General features: G+C 47.5%; 1 protein-coding gene across 4 annotated transcripts in view; it reads left to right on the top strand.

The window, feature by feature from the left end:
• The window catches only part of FOLT1 (folate transporter 1), a 123,796-nt gene that overhangs the window by 71,392 nt on the left and 25,641 nt on the right, over nucleotides 1-26,763 (top strand). For all 4 annotated transcript variants that reach the window (XM_087680010.1, XM_087680009.1, XM_087680008.1 and 1 more), the window contains exon 5: nucleotides 16,051-16,147. In XM_087680010.1, coding sequence (XP_087536136.1) covers nucleotides 16,051-16,147 — 97 coding nt within the window. The remainder of the gene's footprint in view (nucleotides 1-16,050; nucleotides 16,148-26,763) is intronic.

Genomic DNA, 26,763 nt, shown 5'->3' with positions numbered 1-26,763 from the left:
AAAGCACACGGTGATGATACACTAAATCATGCTATGAGAAGAAAAGTTGATACAGTGGAGTCGAAGCTCAAAAGATAACTGCATTGTTGTGTCTGCATATGATGGCAACACCTCTAGTGAAGGGAAGGTAAAGGATAGTTATCGAGGGAGTGAACCTAGTTCTTTGATATCATTGAAAATGCGGAGGATGATCGCCAGCTATCAAGGGAGCGAAACACAATCCTCTAATGTGGGGGAGTGACTTGGGCAGAAAAATACCTGAAGAGACTAGATCATTAGGTGACACCAGTTTGAGGGCTATTTTCAGCCAAATAATATTGTATTTGGTGTGTTCCATTTTAGTGGAGATAACTTTCATGGCTGTCTAGACAACGTGGGAATAGATTTCTTCCATTTTCTCAGAATGGAAGTCTAAAATTTCTCTCTTTGATATTCTCTTTGTTACTATGGCCATTTCTCAACTGCCCTCAACATTTTCCAATAATTTGAGTCATCAAAGGTGGAGATATTGGATAATCGCTGCTGTAAACTCTAATTTACAGCAGAAATTAGCCTTGGGATGCATGCTCAAAATTGACGGCCTAGGACTTGAATTTCAATAGCTAAAATTAAAAAATTTCAAGGAGATTCAAGTGGGCAACTAGTCCATATTAGATTTGGGGCTTAATTTGTCTTTCAAGGAGCAAGGTGAAGGCCAATCCCCAGCAAACCAAGGGGTAAATTGGTTTGGAGGTTGTTGGTCAGTTTTCACAACAAGAGGCACTTGGATTAGCGGAGGAGATTAGAGAATTTCAATTGTATTCCATCCATTTGCAATAAAAGCTAAAGAAATACTGCTAGGGGCATCAGTTTTGAGGCCAATAGCCTATCCATTGTCCAGGATTAAAGTGGAAAAATGTGTATTTCAATTTATGTGAATTAATTATTGGCTGTATTAGTGTTAAATCAGGTTAGTATCACCCTATCCAAGGAGACAGGCTAGTTACATAGCAACAGTTTGCAACTTGGAAGGTGTGCATACATTCTCTAGGCTGCTTGGAAGGCTTTGAATGTAGGGTTGGGGATCCTTCAGTAGGCAAGGACGATGCAACGATCCTATAGGAGTTTTGTAGCAGATGACAATGAACTTTTTTGCCTATATGACACAAAACGACAAACATTTTGATGCAAGATGATATGGACTGGACCCCCTATCCATGTAATGGACATCATGTAGAGCATAACATGATAGAACTTGCAAGGGCTGTCACCAAAGTGACAAATGGGCTTAATGATTTAATTAAAATGAACTCTAATTCTAGTACCCCTAGCTCTTGGCATAGTGACCATTGCACTAGGAGTGAGAGATTTGATACCGCGGCATGCAATGGACAAGTATGCAAACTATTGGTACAAGGCAAGGCCAAAAGGATCAAGATGCAATGTGAAACTTCTATTAAATTGAAAGTTTGCACCTTAGAATTGAGTTATATTGAAAGTTTTGCCCATTGAGCAGCTCACTTCGGGCACTTTTATTAAGCACGCCCTAAGCTAAAGATTAGCTAGCGAGTAGCTCACTTATGAATAATGATCAAGTCATTGATTAGCCCTTAATCAAAGACGTGATTTGATTAAGGAGGAGTTGGTTATTCGTTTGGAAATTTGATCTTGGCTATTTGGGGTTCTCTTTCTCTCTCTCAATTTTGGAGCAGCCCAAGTTTGGAGAGCTGTAGCAACAAAAGAAGATGTATGCTTGCCGATTTTTCACAATGAACAACAAGAGGAGAGTGTTTTGCAACCACCCCATGGTGCTGGACTATTGGGAATCAATCTCCTCCTTCTCCTTACTCTCTCTTAGGCAAAGCAAGCTTTGTTTTACAACAGATCGGAATTAGGGTTTGCTGTTTACAGGAAATCAATGTCAAGGGATTGTAGAAATTGGTTGCTGAAGACATTCCAACCAAAAGCCCTGATTTTCCCCTTGTTTTGGATTGCCAAATTATTGAAGATTCACTGCACACATGAGAGAAAATGTATTCAGACATGCAAATCTAATTTTCCAGCCATTGAAAGCAATAAATTGAGCATCCAATCAAGAGCAAATGCATGTGAGAGATTAGGGTTTATGGATAGCAGGTTTATAGGTCTGAATTAGATCAATTTGATAGTGAATTGAAGGTGCATTGGTTAGGGCAAAGTTCTAAGATTGTTGTGTTGGGATAAAGGGTAGTGCCCGTGTCCGCCCGTAAGGGCCAGGTTTTACATAGTACATATACCTATCTAAAATCATTATTGAGATACACACTCTTTAGTACCACGAATCGTGTGTGTCTGTCTCTTCTCTCTCTCAACTTGCATCTCTGTATAGAAGCTCCATTGCAGCTAACTCAACAAAGTGGTATCAGAGCTTGGTTCATGCAATCAGGAGCTTGGCATTTCTTCAGGTGCAGGAGCTTGAAGTTGAAGAAGAGTTCACTGTGAAGAGTTTGCAGGCAGGGCAACAAGGTTTGAAGCTTCTTCCTGAAGCTTGAAGCTTTCCTCTTCATTTGAGCTTGTTGGCAGCCATCATTGGCTACTTGGGGACCCTCCCCATCATCTCCAACACTTGGACCAACATTCCAATCTCTTCAGGGCTCCTCTTCATTTGGCTTCGTGGTTGTGCTCCAGACTTTGCATCTAATGCTAAACATTGAGCATTGAAGTGTAGTATTACACTTGGGGCTGATATATATTCAGCTTCAGTCTGAAATACACAGTATTCAGATTTGTAATAAATTGGGCAACACCTGCTCTCTTGAGATTAACGCTCATATGATAGCTACTTGGATGTATCTTGATGTTGGATGCTTTGGGAACCATGTGGCATTGTCTTGAGGCCGTTTTGTGCTAATCTTGGCAAGAATTTGGCTCATTTTGCAAACATATTTGTGGCTGGAAACAGGGTAGCAACTATTTCTTGAGTGAATAATGCTTATGATTCACTTAGGTGATGACTATCTGATGCCCATTTGGTACTATATGACTTGGAGATGTTATGTCCATGATTAGAGATCGTTTTGGGGTGATTAGAGTCATCATTTTGCTTGGTTTTGACAGAGATTTGGATGTTGGAATAACAGGGCTGAATGACATTTTGATTGCGTATGCATTATGTCTTGCTTCCAGACTTGGTCTCGGGCATTCTAAACCATGTATTCATGCTTATGGTTGATGTTACCTGCTTTGATTTGATTTCGGAATGCATTTGAGTAGTGATTAAAGCTCATTTTTGGATCAGCTTTACCTACAGGTCTACTGCTGTACATTCAGGACAATTTCTTGCATATTCAAGACAGCATTTCTCACTGTCAGGAAATTTGATATATTTTCATGCAAGAACATTATGGTGATGTTTTGAGCAGCTTTGTATGATCTTTGGAGCTCAATCTCAGTCAGTTTGAGAGGTTATTTCAGTTATGAATTTTTAGAACAGATTTTTCTTGAATGCCAAGACTGCACTCCTGAATTGCAGGACAACCACCTGTATTTTTAGGAATTTCTATAGTGCACTCTGTTTTTGTGAGGAAATTGGTATGTTTACTGTCATTGAATGCTTTTGAGGCATTTTAGGCAATGAACTGATGTATGTTCTTGCTGCTACATACTTGGAAATATTCCTAATATACTACTGAGTGGATTTTGGAGCTTCCATTGTTGGTATTAGCTGTCATTTACTATCATATAGTATTTGGTTGTGAATCATGGCTAGCAACAATGACAATCATCTTATGCATATCAAGAAGCTTGAAGGAGCACACAACTTTGCAGTTTGGCAAAAGCAGTGCTATAATATCTTGTTGCAGAAGAAGTAAGCAAAGCCGATTAAAGTAAAGGGAACAAAACCAGCTGATGTAGAGTAGGACGATTGGGATGAGTTAAATGAGTTTGCACGCTCAACCATTGAGTTGAAGAAAGAGAAAGGGAAGGGCAAGAAGATGGATGACAAGGAATAGAAAAAAGAGTCAGCTTGCTAAGAAGAGCATTGTAAAGATTGAAGAGGTGAATGTAGTTAGCCATGAGAGCAATAGTGGGAATGATGTTCTCTTCGTCTCTTCATGTTTCAGTGCACATGCTTTGATAGCCGATACAGATGATGACATGTACACTTGGATTTTGGATTCAGGTGCCTCTTTTCATATCACCCCTCATTGTGAGTGGTTTACAGACTATACAAGAGGTCGTCATGGTATTGCCCATCTTGGGGACAATTATGCATGTGACATTGCAGACATTGGCAGTGTGCAATTGCAATTTCAGTATGGATTTGTCTTCACTCTTCAGAATGCAAGGCATGTACCGCAGCTTAAGAAGACCTTGATTAGTTTTGGATAGCTAGATGACGATGGATTTCATACCACCTTTGGCGATGGGAAATGGAAGATCTGTAGAGGATCTAGGGTTATTGCCAGAGGCTCAAAGAGCGATACTTTGTATCCTCTCCATGTATCTAGTGTGCACGACCATGTTGTTGCCGTGACTGAGCAACCAAGTGTTCCCTTGTGGGATGGCTGATTGGGACACATGAGTCAAACAGGAATGAAAGTACTTTCTTGTTTGGGTTACTTGCCTTATCTTCGTTATGCTGATTTTGAGCACTGTGATCATTGTGTTTATAGTAAGCATGCGCAGACATTTCATAAAAAGTCTCTTTCACTGAAATCTTTGCCTCTAGAGTTAGTACATTTCAATTTTCGATGTATGTTAGATGCCAGGGTTATCTCTAGGAGGAAAGAAATACTTAGTCAGTTTCGGCCTAGGTTACTGAAAAACAAGAGCTCCCTATCCCGTCACGCTTTTGTCGCCATTGCACCCACCCAATGCTGCCGTCGCTCTCACCCAGTGCCTCTCGCGCCCCTAACAGCATTCGCCTACCCCTCCTTTCGCCACCCAGCCTTCCCTCCCCTTCGTCCAGTTGCACTACGCTCCCCTACAGCCTGGCGCTCTGCACCCCCCTTCTCCTGCCAGTTCAACCTTTGTCCTTCCACCACCCACGCCCCCCCCCCCCCCCCCCCCCCCCCCCGCCCCGCGTTGGCCTCTCGCCTAACCACCCCCTTGCCTCGTTGGCCACCAGAATGTCCCGCGTGGCCCAAAGCTTGTAACAGGCCTTTTCCCCTCCGCCCCCCTCCCTCCCCCGTGGTGCCCTCGCTTCCCTAGCCTTGCGGCCCCCGTCCGGCAGTCCCCCACTCATGTATTCTATCGGGATTTAGCCTTCCATGGAGACCAGTACCTCCCCCACTACCAGAAAGGAGCATCTGGATCCCCCCTCCCCCCCTCCTGCTGTTGCTCCCTCCATTTGCAGCAACACCCCCCCTCCAGCAGCATAGTAGCGTGATTGGTAGGTTCTCAGCAGAGACGTGCAATGGAAACCTCTCGTTAGGCGTCGGTGCATTCTACGAGCGCCCCCCAGTCAAAGACCTTGTGCGTCGTCCTCTTTGAGGAACAACTCTTAGCAATTTGTGCCACAGAGCTAGAGCTTAAAGAAATAGCGACCTTCGGTCAGGTAGTAGGACACTATCCATCTAGGGCCCAGCTTCAGGATTGGCTTCATTCCACGGTGCGCATTGGCACAACACAGATCGTGAAGGCGGTTATGATGGGTCAAGAGATCTTCATAGTACGACTCACCTCAGCAGATGTAGCTCGTGAGTTATTGGCGAGTTCACCCTATGGAAATTTCATGCACTTCAAAATTGTCCTCTTCAATCTTTTGGCCATTAAAGTCTTGCTTTAAATAGGTACGGGTGGCAGTGAAAGAGACAGAATATACCATAGTTTCTAGAGATCGAAGTAGGTGGACACTCTTTTAGGCAGCAGGTTATTGTGATTGGGTAGCCAGGGTAGTGCCTGCATTGCCATGGCTTTGGGCATCAGGCAGCAGAGTGCACGTGCTTTGGAGCCAAGGCGGCCTCGCCGATAGGCCCATAGGTAGATGTGGATGGCTTTACATGGGTCCGGAGACCATAGGGAGAGAGATGGCAGGCGGGGCTGCAACCAGCCCCTTGTACACAGCCACGTCAGCAGGGGGCAAGAGGGCGAGCGTTCCCCCCATGGCAGAACGCCACATGGCCCCCCTCCCTGCTCCACTCGACAAGACCACAGGCCTACACACCCACCACCCACGGAGGTGTCACAGGCTACCTCACTTGGGGACCCATACCCCTCACACCCTCCTCTCCCTCCTCTCCCTCCTCCCCACGGTTCCCCCCTCGCCCCTCCCCCCAACATCCGCCTTGTGTATTTGACCATCCCTCGATCCCTCGATCCATCGGCCCTCCCCCTCCCCATCATCACCCTAGCCGACCACCCCCCTTTATCACCATCCAGTACAGGCGACCCATCCCCCCCTCCCCTTTCTCCGCAGGAGGTGAGGAGTGCTATACGTTGACATCCTTCACTCACAGGTTGTCTAGCTCCCCCTTCCCTCCCCCCCCCATACAACCACTAGTTCGTCTGGCCACGCCGCTCTGAGAGTTGCGGAGTGCGGAGAGTTACCACTACCCCTGGAAGTGGGAATCTTTGTGGTATGCAAGTCAAGGAGCGACAAGGTCCATCTAATAGCACCGTCGGATGGATCAAACTATGCTTTCTTCCTTCAAACCTCTCACACAAAAGACTGGACGATGCCTCAGATAGAGGAGGTGAAGAGCCAGGTGGCAGATCACATCTCCTAGTGGATGGGAAAAGGAGGACTGACACTTTTCTCTCAGTAGTGGCTAGGTTACATGATGGATTTCAATTGGTGGGCTGTGGCCGAGGTCCCACATCTGAGTATTATCTTTCAAGCCCCCCTGTAGTGGAGAGCTCCGATGGACGTGATCGAGTGGCCAATAGCACAGGCGGCCGAGTTCTATCAGTGCACAAAGCCTCGCCTCTTAATTTGGCTGATAGATGCCCTGGTGGTACCACCAAGCGCATCCATCACCCCCATGGTTCACCCGAGGGCTACTATGGGGGAATGGAGTTCACCGTCCAGGCCGGCAGTGAAGCATATCCGCATGCCTCATAGCTCCTCCTCTTTGTCAGTAGCCTCCACACCGAAATAGATGCTTGTTCGGTCAGTCAGAGGTTTTCTCTATGAGCTTACATCTTGCATCCTGGAATGTGAACAACCTCCACTATAGTGGAGCACGGGGTTCCAAGAAGCTGATCGTTCGGCAAGAGCTACAGCATGCCCTTGCCAGACAGATCGGCATCTTACTATTACAAGAGCAGAAGCTCACTCCCGCCCAGGCCCACCAAGTAGGGAAGATACTCTCGGGAAAGTCATACACTTATTGGGAGCACTCTATCGGTGCCCACGATAGGAGTGGAGGGGTATGCACCTGGATTGGCCCGAGCCTCATTGCCTGTGTATGGGACCATGGGATGATTGTGGCAGGGAGGGTTCTATGGATTAGATTGGATATTGGGGACTCGTGCCTTGGAGTCCTCAATGTCTATGCCCCCACTGAGGTCAGGGCACGCAGCAGGTTGTGGGTGGAGATTGCAGCAGGACTCCCAGAGATGGGCTCTTGGATTGTTGGAGGAGACTTCAACAACCTGGAGACCTTAGAGGACTAGCAAAGTAGAGGTAGAAACTACCAGGGCATGGTTGGGGAGGAGTAGGAGGCATGGGAGGTCTTCCTACTGGCAGTAGGAGCTCGTGACGCTTGGAGAGACCTAGCTTTCCCCAGGGGGGAAAGGTTGTCGGACTTCTCGTGGGGATACAGGCGGCTAGGCAGAGTCTTGCTGGAGCTGTTGGGGGATAGGTTCTATGTGGGAGAGTGGGGATGCTCTCGCAGAGGCCAGATAGGGCAGTTGGCTGGCACCACTTTATCTGCTATAATTGCCCGGTCCTCTTAACAGTGGATCCCCCAACTTTCTCCCTAGGTACACGATCTTGTCAGATCCCTGACTTCGTCTACAGGAGGGAGGAGGTGAAGAGACAGATTGAGCAGATTTGAACTAGGGAGTGGGGCAAGAGGGACCGGATTGCAGAGGAGGTTGCACAGGTCCTAGCCAAGTTGGGCAGTATCTATTAGGAGGCAGCCCTACATGCCAAGCAGCAGTGTTGGGAGGAGGAGAGAGCATTCCGGCGGGACTTAGCAGCCATGCATAGATAATTATAGGAGACACCAAGGGATCCCATCCTCAACACGCAAGAGGTGCGTGCACGAGCGGCCATCGCTGGCCTAGAGGACAGGCGCTCAAAGTTCTCATTCTGCACCTCAGCAGCCTTTTGGGTGTGAAAGGGGGACAGGATGTGCAGGGAGTTTTGTCAGGCACATGAGCCCCGCACCTCAGGAAAGTAGATACGCAGCCTTTGAGATAAGTATGGGAGGATTTGCTCCTGCCCAAACGAGGTGATGGAGATTGCCACCGACTACTACAGACACCTTTTCAATAGGAGACAGCCTCGTTGGCCAGAGGACAGCGTTGCAGACAGCACGTCTAGAATCACATTCAGTCCCTCGTCACAGAGATGGGACACTCCCTTCTAGCTTCCTTCACAGAGAAGGAATTAGAGGAGGCTTTCCACACACAGGACGAGCAGAAATGCCCAGGAGAGGATAGCCTCTCTAAGGCCTTCTTCAACACCTTCTAGGAGGTAGTGAAGGACCCCTTACTGTTGGCTTTCCAGGAAATTTTCAGTTTAGGTGGATGCCAGGGGGAGACCGGTTGGATCTATTCCAGTGGAGACCGATCACCTTGTTGCCAGTTGCCTATAAGGCAATGGCAAAGATGATTGGTAGGTGACTCTGCCCCGTACTTTTAAACATCATTCATGACACATAGATAGACTTTGTCTAGGATAGGAGCATCCTAGACAATCTCTTCACCTTCTTTGAGGCAACAGAGTGGGCCCAGCACAGTGGTCAGGGATCGGCTGTACTACTCCTGGGTTTTGAGAAAGCCTCTGATAGGGTGGAGTGGGAATTCCTTAAGGGCACCATAGAGAGGTTGGGCTTCCCCCAGGCATGGATCCATAGGGTCTTTGCACTATACAGATCGGCTACTAGCAGGGTCTTCATAGATGGGAGGAGAGGGGAGGAATTTTGGCTAGAGAGATCGGTACGGCAAGGCTGTCCATTGGACCCGTATCTGTTCCTACTCTTTGCAGAGGCAATGTCTCACTTCCTTAGATCATGGGTGAGTGGGCTGCATGGCCTCCGATTTCCGGTGAGAGAGGAGACGGGGTTAGACTCAGAGTATGCAGATAATACAACACGTTACATAGAGGACGATAAGTTGATGTTGGAAAGAGAGACCAGTTCTCGAGGTGTTTTGTACTACAGCAGGAGTGAAAATTAAGTGGCGGAAGTCAGTTGGTTTCCTTATAGACCTGGACTCTAGTACGGAATGGGGTGTCCACTTGGGATTTAGATGGGTGTGTAGAGGGTAAACCATCCGCTACCTAGGGTTCCTGGTGGGACTCGACATCACCCCGCTGCCGAGCAGTTTCTCCCAGTCCTCGAGTCTATCAGGAGAAAGTTGACCTATTGGAGTATTGCTCGCCTCTCCCTAGCGGGCCGAGCCTTGGTGGTCAATCAGGTCCTCCTAGCGACGGCTTGGTACATCGCCTCATGTTGGTGCTTTTCCTCGTTGTGTATTGCTCAGCTTCGCTGCCTAGTGCAGAATTTCCTCTGGGCCAGGTCGGATGGTTCTAGGGACTCTCAGGCCAAGGTGGTGACCATCATCCGGCATCAGTCAGAGGGAGGGTTTGGGATCATTGACCCAGAGTATCAGGGTATCGCCCTTTTGGGCAAGCTTGTAGTCTGCGGTCTTACACCAGGAGGGCAGACCTGGATGGTCCTACTGCAGGAGGGTCTCCAGGAATGCAGAGTGAGGCTTGGCGGGGATTGGAGACCGTCCTTGAGATGGATCTTTATGACGACCCAGATTACGTCCCCCAGATCCCCCTTCCTACGTAGCTTACTTTGTGTGTGGTAGGGCCTCCATAAGGCCCCAATTCAGAGACCCCAGGTTGCCAGGAGAAGATAGACTGCCAGTCAGTGATCTGGAACCCCTTGGTTAGAGATCAGGAGGGGGTACAGATTGTGAGCGCCCCTACATCCAGTGGGCTGGTTGGGAGGCCGGCCCGGCTCTCACCATTAGGACCTGGCGAGAGGTGTAGAGGTTGGTTGACGAGGAGGTGTTGCTACGGGCATTAGGTTGCCAGAGAGGACTTGAGTTGAGGAGAAGGGAGATTGATGTAGCAATATCTCAGTAGTGGCTCGTTGGCCCCTCGGTATGAGAGTCGGTAGAGCTCCGGGAGGTATGGGCCGCTAAGTTTTCTTCAACAGGTATCCCCTTATAGGTGGTAGATAGAGTGGGCAGTGCCCCACATGGGACTTTCTTCACCGTTCAAGAGGGGGGGTATCTGGCCCTTGACAGAGAGCAGGAGGATGAGGGGATAGTTGTCCTTTTGTGGAGGAGGATTCGGGTGCTGGTCCTTTAGGGAAAGACATGGCGTCTGGACCCCTATGTTTTCCGAAGGAGCTGCGGGAGTGGCGCCTCTGGATTTGGGAGGAGAGACCACTTGATGGGCTAGAGTGGAATCTAGGAGAGTGGCTATGGCTAGCCATTGCGGTTGCCAAGAAGCCACCGAGGTTCTTGGAGTACACAGCGAGGATTGATAGACACATGCTGATGTAGGAGAACATGGATTGGGCGCTGTCGCGTAGCAGGTACTAGGCGGAGCTCAGCATCACGGATGCTTTCCAATGGAATTTTTGGTGCCACCTATGGGACAACTGAAGGTTGAGGAGGGTATTGTATTTCATATGGCTGGTGGCACATGGAGGCTTGGCGGTAGGAAGTTGGTTAGCCCGGATGCAAAAGAATGGAAGATGTAAACCCTGCACATAGCAACTTCTGGAAACTCCCAAGCATTGCCTTTGGTCGTGTGAGGCGGCGGAGCTAGTGTGGAGAGGAGCATGCCGCATACTGCGCCGCATAGCGCCCAGTCTTGGATGTATCTCATTGGGAGCTTTTTGCTGACAGACAGTCAGCCAAGGTCGTCATATTCTGTATGAGGTTGGGATGCAGGACACGATCTTCCTTATTGAGGCTGCGTCGTGCGTAGTAGCCGGCTTGGAGGCTCTACCCATCCGCCAGGTATTAGAGCCCAGTAGACTGCTCTGAGGTATGGGAGATTGTAGGGAGTCTCACTGCATGGCATATCTAGAAGGCGCGGTGTTAGGAGCTTTTTGGAGGAGAGAGACTGTTTGTAAAGGCGACTTTGCCAGAGCCCTGGACCTCCATCATCCACTCTCTTCGCGGCCGATGGGGCCAGGTGCAGGGTGGGTCTCGAGCTCATTAGGAGCTCCGTCTTCACTTCATGCGTACTTGGGGCTGTCAGGACTTGTTTTTCGTGATGCAAGCAGGCAGCCCCAAATGGCGATACACCCCCCCCTCCATGGCTTCTTGCCCCCATCCCCCCTAGATCGCCTGAGAGGCCTGCATATTTGATATATCTCTGACTCTGCATCAGCTCCAGCTAGTCTGTTGAGCATGAACACTTTCTTGTATTCAGGTTTTTTCTGAAGTAATATAATTAGCCACACTTATTTGCAAAAAAAGGAAAGAAATACCTTGTCACATTTGTCGATGATGCTACTCAAAAGGTATGGGTTTACCCTATTTGTAGCAAGGACGAAGTGCTCAACAAGTTTCAGAAATTTCTAGCATTGGTTGAGAACCAGATTGATAAGACACTTAAGTGTCTTCGCTCTGACAACAGTGGGGAGTATGTGTCCAAAGCCTTTCAGGCATTTTGTGATAGCAAGGGGATAAAGAGGGAGCTCACTACCCCTCATAATCCACCCCAAAATGGAGTTGCAGAGCACATGAATCGGACCATACAAGATAAGGTCCGTACGATGCTGTCTCATGCTATATTACCCCATGACTTTTGGGTAGAGCTAGTATGGCAGCCGTTCATCTAATTAACAGGTCACCGAACAGGTCTTTCGGGGGGGAGAGTCCCTTAGGAAGAGTGGTCAAGCAAGCCACCTTCTTATGCTCATTTGCAAGTGTTTCGCTGCGAGGCTTTTGTGCACATATGGAAATAAGAACGCAACAAACTAGAACCAAAGTCTTGTAAATGCATATTTCTAGGATACGGTGACGAGGGTGAGATGGGTTATAGACTTTGGGATCTCGAGAAAAGAAAGATAGTACGCAGCAATGACGTCACAACCATTTGTGCCCAGTGGACAGCAGCATATACCTGTTGTAAATATTCCTGAAAGCAGGAAATGGTGCTGGAAATGACCAGCAAGGTATTGCCCATGATACACCACATTTTTAGCCTGAAAACACGCAGTTAGGACAGCATGAACTATCAGGACAGCATGTTGGAATTTCAGGACAGCAACCTATACATGCAGGATTACAGGCTCGTATTTTAGGACAGCGACTTGTAAATGCAGATTTGCAGGCCCAGCAACCAGCAAATGCAGAACCTTTGCTGCATAGGTCAACCCAACTTTGAAGGTTGCCCAATAGGTTTGTTCTTGGTGCGCAGTATACTGCAGATTATGTCATGGTTACTGATTGTGGTGAGCCGTCATGCTTCAAGGAAGCAATGACTAGACTGGACAGCATGAAGTGGTTCAAGGCCATGCTGTTGGAAATGGAACCACTTGATAAGAATGGCACTTGGGACTTGGTGTAGTTGCCTTAAGGGCAGAAAACTCTTCCATGTAAGTGGTTTACAAGATGAAGGTCACTTTTAGTTCTTCACCAAAGTACAAAGCACGATTAGTTGCAAAGGGGTACAAGCAGGAACATGGAATTGACTTTGATAAGATTTTTCTCTCCCGTAGTCAAGATGGCTACTCTAAGAACCATTTTGGGCTTAGCTGCAGCTGAAGATATGGAGTTCATACAGATGGATGTAAAGATTGCACTCTTACATGGTGATCTGCATGAGGACATATATATGTAGCAGCTTGAAGGTTTTGTTGGTAAAGGCAAAGATACGATGGTCTGTAAACTAAAACGGAGTTTGTATGGGTTGAAATAGGCACCGAGGGAATGGTATCATAAGTTTGATACTTTCATTCAATCTCATGGCTTTCAGAGAAGTCAAGTTGATCACTGCTTGCACACTAAGAAGGCAGTAGATGGCAGCCTGATTATCTTGGTTCTATATGTTGATGACATGCTGATTGCTGGCAGGGATACTCATGCCTTGGATTCATTGAAGCAAAGTCTTCATGGCAGCTTTGACATGAAGGATCTTGGTGATGCCAATCATATTCTTGGGATGTGGATACTCGGAGATAGATCGAAGGGGTTACTCTATCCATCTCAGTAGGAGTATGTATCCAAGATTTTGCAACGTTTTAATATGGAGGGGGGGAAAGCAATCGGAGTTCCCTTGCCTCTATATTTAAAACTCAGTGCAGAGGACAACGCTACATTTGATGATGAGAAGGCAGAAATGGCCAAGATTTCGTATACTTCAGTTGTTGGGTGGTTAGCAGGTACATGGCAAACCTTGGCAAGAAGCATTGGGAAGTAGTGAAAGGTATTATGAGATACCTCAAGGGCACAAAGGATTTGTGCATTTTCTTTGGTAAGTAGAAGACATTTGTCGTTGGCTTTACGGATGCAAACTATGATGGATATGTAGATTGTAGGAAGTCCACTACAGGATATGTGTTTAACTTCACAGGGGGATTTGTCTCTTGGATATCTAGGCTGCAGAAGTGTGTTGCACTGTCTACTATGGAGGCATAGTATATGGCTGCCACTGAGGCATGCAAAGAGGCCTTATGGCTGTCATGTTTAGTTGCTGAGCTTGGGATAACTAAGGTTCCTGTTCTCCACTGTGATAGTCAGAGTGCTATCATGTTAGCACGGAACCCTATCTTTCATATATAAAGACAAAACACATGCAGGTGAAGTACCATTTATCAGAGAAGTACTTGATAGCAAGAGCATTGAGTTGGTCAAGGTACACACTGATGATAACCTTGCAGGCCTTCTCATGAAAGATCTTCTAGCAGAGAGGTTTGCCCATTGCCGGCAGATTATGGATATTGGATAGGTATAGTCTCTTCAGCTTTGTACATACTTCTTAGCTGATTCTTTTCCTCTACCTTTGGGCACATTGCCTTTAGGGGGGAGGTTGTTGGGATAAAGGGTAGTGCCCGTATTCGCCCGTAAGTGCTAGGTTGTACATAGTACAATATATCTATCTAAAATCATTATTGAGGTACACACTCTTCAGTAGTGCCACAAATCATGTATCTTTGTCTCTTCTCTCTCTCAACCTGTATCTCTACACAGAAGCTCCATTGCAACTAACTCAACATGTTGGTCAATCAAGGTTGAGGCCTCATTAGATTAGTCTAGGACTTGTAGTCACACTAGCTTGAGCGTGTAATTGAGACAAAGCTTGTTAGTCAAGGTTGGTGAGAGCGATTGAGGACATAGTAGCTGAAGCGAATGTGGTCCATTGAAGAGCCAGACACACGAGGAATCATTAGCAAAAAGAGTGCTGATTCGTAACAACCATTTTGATCTGACGGGCAGATCACAAGTGGTTTGTGTAAAGGCTCATCTTTAGTATTAAAGAAATAACGTAAGGGGCACTCACTTGAGCACCAATTTGATGTTGTCTACAGTGCAAGAGCACTCTAGCTCTCATGTTCTTTGTTGAATTGAAGAGTGTGCATGCTATAAGTTTATGTTCATTGCCCTACAGATTAGATCTATAGGTCGGTTTCAAGGACACTTTCTAAAGATGCCTTTGGGATAGCTAGTACTTAAGAAGTCTCGTACATCTTATGATTGGTGGCTAATTGGGGGTGCTGGTTGACTTAGATGCAAGAGGACAGGGTTTACTAGTGTTGCCTATAGTTTTGCCACCTAGAGACCACACAGCATTGTTTGTGGTCTTGTGAGGGAGCGTAGCCCATTTGGGAGAGCAGTCTATACGAGCCATTGTTGAGTAGAGCCCGGCCTCGAGTGCCTTATTTTGGAGCTTTTTGCTGGCAGTCAATCAATCATAGATGCCATCTACTCTATAAGGTAAGATGCATGGCATGATTTGCCTTATTGAGGTCGATTCCTTGTGTAGCGGTGGTCATGGAAGCATTGCCCAACTAACATGTACTTGAGCCCACAACATTGGAACTGTGGGAGCTTCTTGGGAGAGAGTTGGTCATCCATCATCCAATCCCTTTGAGGCCAATGGGAGCAACCTCAAGGCAGCTTGCATCACTGACAAAAGCTTTGGTAATTCTTCCTTTATGCTTGGGCTTGGAATAGCTTGGTTTTCACTTGACAAGATGGGAAGCCTCGGTGGTGTCATAAACTGTTAAAACCCACACACCACCCCCACCACATATACCACCACCCCCATACCCACCACCACCACCCCCACCCCCACACCAAAACCCTTTGTTTTCCTTTCCCCCTTTGTCATATTATCATACATCAATTTGAGCCTACCTCTTGGGAAAACTATTAACCTTGTCACATGAACTACAATATCGTAAGATTAGTGGTTGTTCTAGACTGAAGATTCTTTGCTGTATGCCATTATCCCATTTCAGGATTGAGAAGCTATGCATGTTAGGCATGATCAGCACTTGAGTCACTGCAGTTCTACAGCAAAGAAATGTCATAGCTGGCCTTAGGAAACCACACTCCACTTTCAGTTTTGTATCTCACAGGACAGGCAGGTTTTAATCTATGCTTCCCAAGCTAACCTGGATTTTTTTTTTTGGATGACAAAAAAGAGTGGGGAATTAATTACTCAGAATAAAAATACAACTAAGTATAAGTGGTCCACAATCTAGCTGGCGCTAATTGCCAAACGAATCAAATATGTACAAGGCATCACAAGGTGTCTAGGGGAAATGGGAAAGAGACCATCGTCTTTTGCCATCTTCTTTTTTCTTTTCTTGGAACGACGCCATGTTTCAACTTTTCTACAATTAACCTTGCTCACATGAACTACTAATCTTATGATAGATTTCCTGGGACCTGTACAGTTAGTATTGAGAAGATAAGATATCTTATTGATTTGGGCAGGTGTGTCTTGTAACAAACCCAATATGGCTTGTGAAAACTCGTCTCCAACTTCAAGCTCCAGTTTTGAGTGGCCATAAACCATATTTAGGGTTCACAGGTAAAAGCTCATGAGCTGATCAGCATGAGTGCTCTTTTCACAAAGAAGTTTGGCACCTATATTTTGCAGTTTGTAAGGACATGACTTTCTTTTCATCTTGAAAGGGATTTCACTTCTCAACAACAGTTTTATTGGGTTTTATGGGAAGTTATGTGGGGTGAAAGGATTGCAAACTTAAAGCTAGAAACATGTAGTTATTTGTATTCAAATTGAAACCTGTGATGCTTTCTAGGTTAAATCAGTTTGCAACCAAAAAGGGGTTTGGAAGTTGCCTCAGTTCTTGAAGATGACTCTTCCTATCAGAGCATGAGTAGGAGGAAGTGTTTGAAAGAGAAAAATAAAGTTTCATTAACATCTTCAAAGAGACTGTTTATGCCTTGTTAAAAAGGAAAAAGCGCATGAAGGCCACAGTAAGGTGATTTTGTATGATGCAAGCCCACTTCAGAAGATGGTTGTTATTTCAGAGATAAGGCTATCTCTGATTGATGAAAGTTGGGAGGTTCTCTCCAAATTGGGGCAACAGTGAAAACCAGCCTTTATGGACCTTAAGCTTTGAAGAGATGATGGCTGTTCAGTTTATTTTAATGTGCAAGTACTAGGAAATAAAAAAGGAAACGCCTCGTTGCTCTATCGCCCCCGACATCTCCAGTGCGCCCCCGGCTGTCCTGTGGCATGTGCCACCAGCTCCCCACCATCCTCCCTCCCCCCCCCCCCCCCCCCCCCCCCCCCACCCCGACGACAACGCAGCAGTGTGAGTGGTAGGTCCTCAGCTGGGACGCACAATGGAAACCTCTGGTTAGACGTCGGTGCATTCTACAAGTGCCCCCCAGTCAAACACCTTGAGCATCATCCTCTCTGAGAAACAGCTCTTGGCCATCAGGGCCACAGAGTTGGAGCTGAAAGAAACAACGATCTTTGGTCAGGTTGATGGACATTCCCTATCGAGGGCCCAGCTATGGGATTGTCTCCACTCCACGTTGCACATTGGTACAATGCAGATCTTGGAGGTAGTGCTCATGGGCCGAGGGATCTTCATGGTTCAACTCACCTCTGTGAACGCAGCCCATGAGTTGAAGGAGAGCTCGCCCTATGCCTCCACAAAGGGGGTCATCTACATGGTTCCCTGGTCTAGCGGCTTCATAGTGGAGTCATTTGCGCTCCACAATAGTTTTTGCAGATACCCAGTCACCCTACTTTTTCCCGGACAGTAGGGTGCAGGAGGGCGAGTGATGCCCCCTCGGCAGAGCACTCTGCAGCCCCCCCTGCTTGTCCCACCCGACAGGACCGTAGTCCCCCACAGCTACCACTTGCGCCACAGACTATCCCACCTGAGATCCCACAGCCCCCACACCCACCCTCCCCCACCTCCCAGGCTCCCTCCCATTGACCCTGGCCCACAACATCCCCCTTCAACAGCCACCAGCCCCCCCCATGTTAAGAAAAATACCCTAACACAGAAACATAAACAGAAACCATACGACAAAGCACAGACTGATAAAAAGAACACAGTTAGGGTTAGGGTTAGAGTAACTTAGAGACAATGAACACAGTGAATAAATGAAATGATATGACTACTAATAATACGATGCTCATGCAGCAAACACACTATGCGTGAATGAATACTGAACCTCGAACTCCTGTATCTCTAGGATCGGGGTAGGGGTAATGAGCTGGAGAGTGTGTTGTACTCCGAACGGATCCCGAATTGCAGCAAGGCAGCCTCTAAATGTCGAACACCAGCAAACGCAGCAGTGAGAAGCTGGATGTGATGCAGACAGCAGTGAGGAGAGAGAAAAACTAAAAACGGAGTCTACAGGAGAGAGAAAGACGAAAAACGCAAGCAGGATAGCCTGCAAGAGAGAGAGACTAAAACGGAGCCTGCAGGAGAGAGAAAGACTAAAAACGCAGGCAGGACAGCATGCAGGAGAGAAAGACTAAAAACGACTGCAGGCAGGTGAGAGAAACACTGCAGTGACTGCAGCAGGGGAGAGAAAACTGTCAGTGTGGCAGCTGGAGCCTGTAGACGCAGCAGTTTGCTGACATGGGAGGCTGTACGACAGTAGTGCAGATGAACAGCAGTCAGTCGCCAGGCAGAAACACGAGCAATCAGCGTGTGGAGGGCTGGACACAGGCGCCAGACTGTAGGGAATAATGATGGACAGCAAGGGCTGAGATGTCCTTCGTGACCGGGGTGTGGGCAGCAAGCTGGTAACACCTGAAACCTGCAAAAACGAGATTGTGAAAGAGTGGAGGGCTGGCTGCTAATTTATAGAAAATTAGGGTTTTAGATTTTGTCCCACTTAACTTTCTTGATCTGCTCCATGTTTTAGGATTTTGGCTAAAATAAGCCTAAAATAAGCATGTTTTGGGGCTGTTTAAGTGACTAAGTGCATTTCTTAGCACAACACCACCTCTCATGCCTAAAATAGGGCGAGAAAAGTAGGCCAGTCTAAATTTTGATTTACCCCAAGGCGTCCCACCCCAAAGCAGCTAGGGCATCGGACAAAAGGTGCACGTTGGCTGCCCAGTGGCCTACGAAGGGAGCCCAAGTGATCACCCCAGAGAGGTCAGGGCATCGGACCAAGGGTGCTCGTCGGCTGCCCAAGGGCCTACCAAGGCCTACAAAGGCGGATGGAATCAACAATGGACTTGTTTGTTTTGTTTTGTTTTGTTTTTTTTTTGTTTTTTTTTTGAAAAGTGTTTTGAAAATACATAAGTAATATAGGGACAGCGGCCGATTAAGTGACATATAGGAAAAGATAAAGAGAGTTTTCAATCCAAGTTATTCACAAAACTAGCAAGCCAATCCCTCGCATTGACGAGGATAAGTGCCTAAGGATGATAAAAGTGAGTGTATGTGCCAATCATGTGTTGAATATGTGAGAGGCAAAAAAAACGGTGGGCTTAGCAAGACAAGCAAAGCAAGCAAGCAAGCAAGGTTAGAAAAACTGCCTTTAGAAGAACTGCCATGTGTTATGCTACGAATATGGTGGATCCTAGAGTCGACTACTGCAAAAGACCGAAAAGGGATAAATACGCACAGATGCATGTTGACATGAACAGAATGCCAATGCATAGGGTAATGCAAAGGGAGATGCAAAATGTCATGCTCATGCAATATGCTATGCAACGGTGACACTGGGACAGTGCCCTCGCAAGGGAATTGTTCACTTGTCCAAGTGTCCTGTTACAATCATGTCATCCTGATAGTGCGGATGAAGTTACAAATGTCCATAATATAATATAAAAGAATAAATGAATGTAATGTCTAAAAACTATAAGCATCATCACTGTCACGATCAAGAGTAGAAGCCGCCCCCTCTCAAACTGGAAGGGAAAGCAAGAGGGAAGCACCCTATCCCCGTCAAGTTGAAGAAGTAGGGGAGGGTGTATGCAAGCCGATCCTGGGTAGCAGGTACTGAAGAACCGGCCGGTTGACCGCTTTGGTCAAGATATCCGCAAAATTATCTAATGAAGGCACAAACTCTAGGCGAATAGTGCCTAGCTCAACCTGCTCTCTGGAAAAGTGGAAGTGGACTTCGACATGCCGTGTCTGTGGTGTGATGATCGGATTGCTTGCAAGGGCAATGGCACTTTGGTTGTCGCAGTAGACAACTGTGGGAGAGTCACATGGAAAATGAAGTACCGCCAGTAAACTCCTCAGATAGATGGCCTCGGTGGTGCCATCGAAGAGAGCTCGGTACTCAGCCTCAGCCGTGGAAGCCGCCACCGTCTCTTGCTTACGGCTGGATCAAGAAATGGGAGCCGTGCCCAAGGTAAAGAGGTAGCCGCCATGGGAACGCCGGGTGTCAAGATTTCCTGCCCAATTAGAATCAGTGTACCCCTGCAAACATAAACCAGAACCATATGTCAAGCCATAAGAAAAAGTACACCGCAAATAACGCAACACACGAAGACATGCAATCCAATGTGACATCCTAGGTGCTGTGAAATCCTGACTTAGTATGCTAATTGAGTAAGCTAAATCTGGCCTAGTGTGAATTAACCAAAGAAGTGTTCCTACAATAGAACGATAGACTTTCGCTTTAGAGGAATGTCCCACAAGAATAAGGAGATCAGCTCGGGGAGTAAGCTTTCCTATCTTGTCATCAGGCGTGCGTATGTACGCACGACACCCGAAGACTCTGAAATGGGAAATAACATGCCGAGAGCCAAAAAATACCTCATACGGGGTCTTCTGAGGAAGAGCCGCAGTCGGGCACCGGTTGAGGATGTACACCGAAGTGTTAACAGCCTCGACCCAAAGGCGCTTAGGAAGCTCTACTGCGAACACCATAGAGCGTGCCATTTCCATGACTGTGCGGTTCCTATGCTCTACGACTCCATTCTGAGAGGGGGAGTTGGTAGAGGTGAGGTGGTGAGAAATGCCATGCCTCTGTAGAAACTCAGAAAACTCGTGGGAGATAAACTCACCACCTCTATCACTCCTCATGCACCCAACATGACGACGAGTCTGGTTATGAACCAGCATCATCCAAGCAAAAAAATATGTGAAAGCATCTGACTTATGCTTGAGGAAGTATAGCCACATGTATCGAGAATGATCATCCACTATCAAAAAGAAGTACAGTGCGCCGTTCAAAGCAGGAGTGGATGTCGGCCCACATAGATCAACATGAATCAGTCTAAGAGGATCCTCAGTTCTATGTGTAGACTGCTGAGGAAATGGGGTACGGTGCTGCTTCCCGAGCTGACAAGTTTTACAGACATCTCGAGCTAGCTTCAGGCATGGAAGGCCCTCAACCAGCTCACGGCGTGACAACTCATAAAGTGAGTCATAACCAAGATGCCCTAAGCGAAAGTGCCAAAGATGCTCATTGTGTGTAGACCCCCGAGATGTGGCTAAGGCCTGGAAGCTATGGAACATGGAGCCTTCGGCGGTTAGCTCGGTCAGAAAGTGTGTCATGTGGTATAGGCCATTAGGCTGTGCTTCACTGCGAGCAATCACTAAACCAGTCAGAGAGTCAAGGATCTCGACTGTGGTCGCTATAAAGAAAACTGCTCGCCCCAACCGACAAAGCTGCTGAACAAATAACAAGTTCACCCCAAGCTGAGGGACATGATATACATTGTCCAGCGAAGCCAGATTTGGACCCTTGTCAGTGGCAAAACTGATGCAACCTTGAGCCTGAATCTTGATTGAGGAGTTGTTTCCTACATGGACCCGCTCGGCTGCAGGGGCTTGGGTACGGAAATGTCCTCTGTAGGAGTCATGTGATATGTAGCTCCACTGTCCACAATCCAAACTGGAGCTGAAGTGCTCGGCTGTGACGAGTGGGCCTCTGCAGTAACCTCGTCGGGAAGCAACTCACAAATGTGGATGAGACTCGCATGTGATGTCTCTATGGAGACGATATGGGCCTTTGTAGACCAGTCAGACAAGCCCTCTGGAGTTGAGAACATTGTCGACTGAGATGACTGTGCGGTGGCAGTGTGAGTCTGACCTTTAAACTGCCCCTTGCCATCACCCTACCTTCCCTGTTGGGAGTTGCCCAACTGAGGGACGGGGGTCTGAGACTTAGGTTTTGGTGCTGTGCCTCGTGCCTTTGATCGACACTCGTCGTCAAAATGGCCAGCCTTTTGACAATGTTGACAATACCTATTCTTTTTAGGTACATTCTGCCACCGAGGTTTGAGTTGTGACTGGGAGTTTCCTTGAGAATCCCCAGATTGATTTAGCTTTTGAGTTTGATTTTGATTTTGAGTGGAGGTTTGGTTTGGTTTGCCCTTCCCTTGTTGTCCTTTCTGAGAATGAGCAAGAAGAGCCCCCTCTGAAGAGGAATTCATATGAAACTGATCGAACAACCGTGCGTAACGCAACAACTGACACTCAAATTCATAGAATGTAGGCATGGTAGGCTTTGAAGCTATTCCTTCCACAAAATTGAAGTATTTCTTGGGGAGTTTATTTAGGAACAATGTGACCTAATCGTCAGAGGACTTGGAAGTCCCCGTAGTGGAGAATTCAGCGAGGAGATGCCAATACTCAGCCAACTTGACTTTCAAGTCATCCGGGTCAGTGATTTTGAAAAGCTGAAGCTCATGGTCAAGATTAATACGACGGGTCCTATCTCGAGCCACATAGCGATCAGTCAAGTGTACCCATCGCTCTGACGCTAAGTCAAAATGCTGAAGCTGAGAATGAAACTCTAGTAATAAGCCCTGCATTAGCTCGACAATAGCGGAGGCATTCCTAGCCTTCCATGAGCAGACGACCTCGTATGGAACAATTGCGGAATCGGGTGGGGTTTCAACCCTTGCACTAGATCCCATAGGTTCTGTGAATCAAGGACATGTCTCATCAAATTCGACCAAGTAGTAAAGTTCGACCCGTTAAAACGAGTCTTGTCATTAAATGCATTCTTAGCAGAAGATGAGCTAGAACCATGAGGTGTAGAGTAGGTGGAGTAAGATGATGGTGGAAAAGATGGTGGAGGTGAGAGTGTCTGATAAGAGTAAGAAGGAGGGGGAAGAGGTGGGTAGGCAGAAGTAGGCTGTGAGTGTCCAATGAGTGCCGATTGATGCGGAGACATTGGAACATGAATGTTTCCATAAGGTGCCGGTGTAGGTGGAGGCACTGGGACACAGTAGCCTTGTCCAAAGTAAGGCTGTGACACAACATTATAACCAGAAGGTCCACTAAGCAATGCCATGGAGGCAAACTGTGGAGGCAACTGATCCACACTCGGGAGAGACTGAGTGGGATACCCAGGCTACAATGATCCCAAAAGTGTGTATGAGGTAGGTGGAACACCACTCGGGTGAGAGAAGATGAGGTCTTAAAGGATGTGCCTATGTTTCCATAAACCCCCGTAGTGATGTGCGGTGCAACATGAGGTGTCTGAAATGGAAATGTAAATGGTGTAAATGGAAGTGGTGAAGCAGCGGAAGAATGTGGTGGGATGGGTGGGTTTTGAAAGTGAGGTGTATGAGGTGGAGATTCTTTTTGTTCATTTTTATCATTAAAGACTGAAAATGAAACTGTGAAGATGATGATACACCATATAATGAAGTGAAAGGAACACCAAATTCATTCTGATTATGTGAAGTAGACGGAAAAGGAAGGACAAAAGAAGAGTTACCTGGCTTTTTCTTATAATCCCCGTGATGTGTGTTAACATACAAGAATTGTTCCTCTAGAGGACCTTTTCCGTAGTCAACAGATTGGACTCTTTCTTCCACATGATCTCTACTAGTATATTGCAAAACAGAAGAGGTAAAAAAAGAAGGCACAAAAGATGAATCAAAAGTACCTTGCACCGAAGAGGACGGAAGGGTCTGAAAAAATGGAGCATACTCCAGATCTTGCTCTCCAAGAGGGGGGCCCATCCCTGATGGAGGTCTCGACGGCCCTGCAACATCATCAGACTTGTGTGCAACATTTGAAGAGTGAAATCCATGCTTACCTTCATTTAGAAGCTTTTCTTGAAGGGTAATCCTTTGATCGAGCTTCTCAATCTTCTTTTGTCGATAGGCTATGATCAGTTTATATTTCTTAGAGGTCAGCTTGCCTATCTTTTCTTCCATGTACTCAGATGTTTCTTCCACCATGTCGGAACTTTGTGGAGCAAGCTGATCGGCCCACTCTCGCTTGGTTCTCGGCATAGGCTGATCTGGAGACTGAATCGGTGTTGATGTGTTCGAAGGCATTTGAACCTACTATTGTTCTTGCTTCTTGGGAAGAGCTTTCAGATCAAAGGCCTAGGTTTCTCAGAGAGTACCAGGCTCTGATACCATGTAAAAAAAAATACCCTAACACAAAAACATAAACAAAAACCGTACGACAAAGCATAGACTGATAAAAAGAACATAGTTAGGGTTAGGGTTAGAGTAACTCAGAGACAATGAACACAACGAATAAATGAAATGATATGACTACTAATAATACGATGCTCATGCAGCAAACACACTATGCAGTGAATGAATACTGAACCTCAAACTCCTGTATCTCTAGGATCAGGGCAGGGGTAATGAGTTGGAGAGTGTGTCGTACTCCAAATGGATCCCGAATCGCAGCAAGGCAGCCTCCGGATGTCGAACACTTGCAAACGCAGTAGTGAGAAGCTGGATGTGATGCAGACAGCAGTGAGGAGAGAGAAATACTAAAAACGGAGCCTGCAGGAGAGAGAAAGACTAAAAACACAAGCAGGACAGCCTGCAGGAGAGAGAAAGACTAAAAACGGAACTTGCAGGAGAGAAAAGGCTAAAAACGCAGGCAGGACAGCTTGCAGGAGAGAGAAAGACTAAAAACGCAGGCAGGTGAGAAACAGTGCAGCCACTGCAGCAAGAGAGAGAAAACTGTCAGGGTGGCAGCTGGAGCCTGCAAACGCAGTAGTTTGCTGGCATGGCAGGCTGTACGACAGCAGTGCAGATGAACAGCAGTCAGTTGCCAGGCAGAAACAGCAGCAATCAGTGTGCAGAGGGCTGGAAACAGGCGCCAGACTGTAGGGAACAGTGATGGACAGCAAGGGCTGAGATGTCCTCCGTGACCAGGGTGTGGGCAGCAAGCTGGTAACGGGTTTTAGATTCTCTCCCACTTAACTTTCTTGACCCGCTCCCTGTTTTAGGGTTTTGGCTAAAATAAGCCTAAAATAAGCACGTGTTGGGGCTGTTTAAGTGGCTAAGTGCATTTCTTAGCACAACACCCCACACCCGCCACATACTCCCGACCATCCCACCATCCCTCGATCCTCTTCCCCTCCAGCATCTCCCCTATCGAGCACCCTCCCTGATCCGCACCCATTTCAGGTAATCTTCCCCAGACCCACTCCCGCTCCTCCCACAGGAGGTGATGAGCCACACACGCCTACATCCTCCTCGCACCAGTAGTCTTCCCCCTTCCACACAGCCACCAGCTCATCTGCCCCTGCTGCTTGTCACACCTTCCCAAGATAGGCACAACTGTTTCCATAGGAGTTCTTCCGTAGTGGCCCATGGTCCTACCAGAGAGTTACGGAGTGCGGAGAGTTTCCACTACCTCTAGAGATGGGGATCTTCGTGGTTCACAAGTCAAGGAGGGGTAAGGTCCATCTACTAGCACCACTGGATGGACCAAACTACTCTTTCTTCTTTCAGTCCTCTCACTCAGGGGATTGGACGACGACACAGATAGAGGAGTTGAAGAGTCAGGTGGCGGACCACATCTCTCAATGGATAGGAGAAGAAAGACTAGCATTGCTTGCATAGCAATGGCTTGGTTATATGATGGACATTAACTGGTGGGCTAGTGCCGAGGTCCCACACTTAAGCATTATCTTTCGAGCCCCTCCACAGTGGAGGGCTACGAGGGATGTGATCGAGTGGCCCCTAGTACAGGCGGCAAGTTTCTACTAGTGTACGGAGTCAGGACTCTCAGCATGGCTGATAGATGCATTGATAGTACCACCTGGAGCATCTATCACTCCTATGGTTAGGCCAAGGGCCACCGTGGGGGACTAGAGTTCGCTATCTAGACCTGTGGCAAAGCCTACTTGCATGCCCCATAGTTTCTCATCCTCATCAGCAGCCTCCACACCAAACAGATGTCTGTTCGGTCAATTGCAGGTTTCCCCATGAGCTTACACCTTGCATCGTGGAATGTGAATAGTCTCCACTACAGTGGGGCATGTGGTTCCAGGAAGTTGATTGTTCGGCAGGAGCTGTAGCCTGCCCTTGCCGGACGGATCGACATTTTACTTCTACAGGAGCAGAAGCTCACTCTCTCCTAGGTCCAATGGGTAGGGAAGGTACTCTCGGGCAGCTCGCACACTTACTAGGAGCACGCTATAGGTGCCCACGACAGAAATTGAAATGTATGCACCTTTATTGGCCCGAGTCTCACCGCCTGTGTATGAGACCACGGGACGAAGTGGCAACGAGGGTTCTATGGATCAGACTGGATATTGGGGACTCGTGCCTTGGAGTCCTCAACGTCTATGCCCCTGCAGAGGCTAGGGCACGCAACAGGTTCTGGGTGGAGATCGCAGATGGACTCCTGGATCATTGCAAGAGTCTTCAACAACCTGGAGACTTTGGAGGACCAGCAGGGCAGAGGCAGAAACTATCAGGGCATGACCAGGGAGGAGCAGGAGGTATGGGAAGTATTTCTGTTGGTGCTAGGTGCACGTGATGCTTGGAGAGACCCTGCTTTCCATAGGAGGGAGAGGTCGTTGGACTTCTGTTGGGGATACAGGCGGTTAGGTGGAGTCTTGCTGGAGTGCTTGGACAGGTTTTATGTGGCAGAGTGGGAAGACTTTCGTGGAGGCCAGATTTGGCGGGCACCACGTTGTCTGATCATTGCTCGATTCTCTTGACACTAGATCCCCCAGCATCTGCCCTAGACACTTGATCGTGTAGGATCCCTGACTCGATCTATAGGAGGGCGGAGGTGACGAACAGATAGAGCAGCTCTGGATTGGGGAGTGGGGTAGGAGGGACCAGATCGTAGAGGAGGTTGCAGAGGTCCTAGCCGAGTCGAGTAGAATCTGCCAAGAGGCAGCCATACAGGCCAAGCAGTAGAGCTGGGAGGAGAGAGTGCTCCGGTGGGACCTTGCAGCCACACAAAGACTACTATTACAGGAGGCACCAGGGGATCCCACCCTCCACGCACAGGAGGT

This window comes from Lygodium microphyllum, chromosome 6 (assembly GCF_053477565.2).
Source record: "Lygodium microphyllum isolate KBCC chromosome 6, Lygodium_microphyllum_v1.1.10, whole genome shotgun sequence".
NCBI classification, from domain to species: domain Eukaryota; kingdom Viridiplantae; phylum Streptophyta; class Polypodiopsida; order Schizaeales; family Lygodiaceae; genus Lygodium; species Lygodium microphyllum.
The sequence above is the reverse complement of the archived record's forward strand: the minus strand, read 5'-3'. Positions and strand labels throughout refer to the sequence as shown.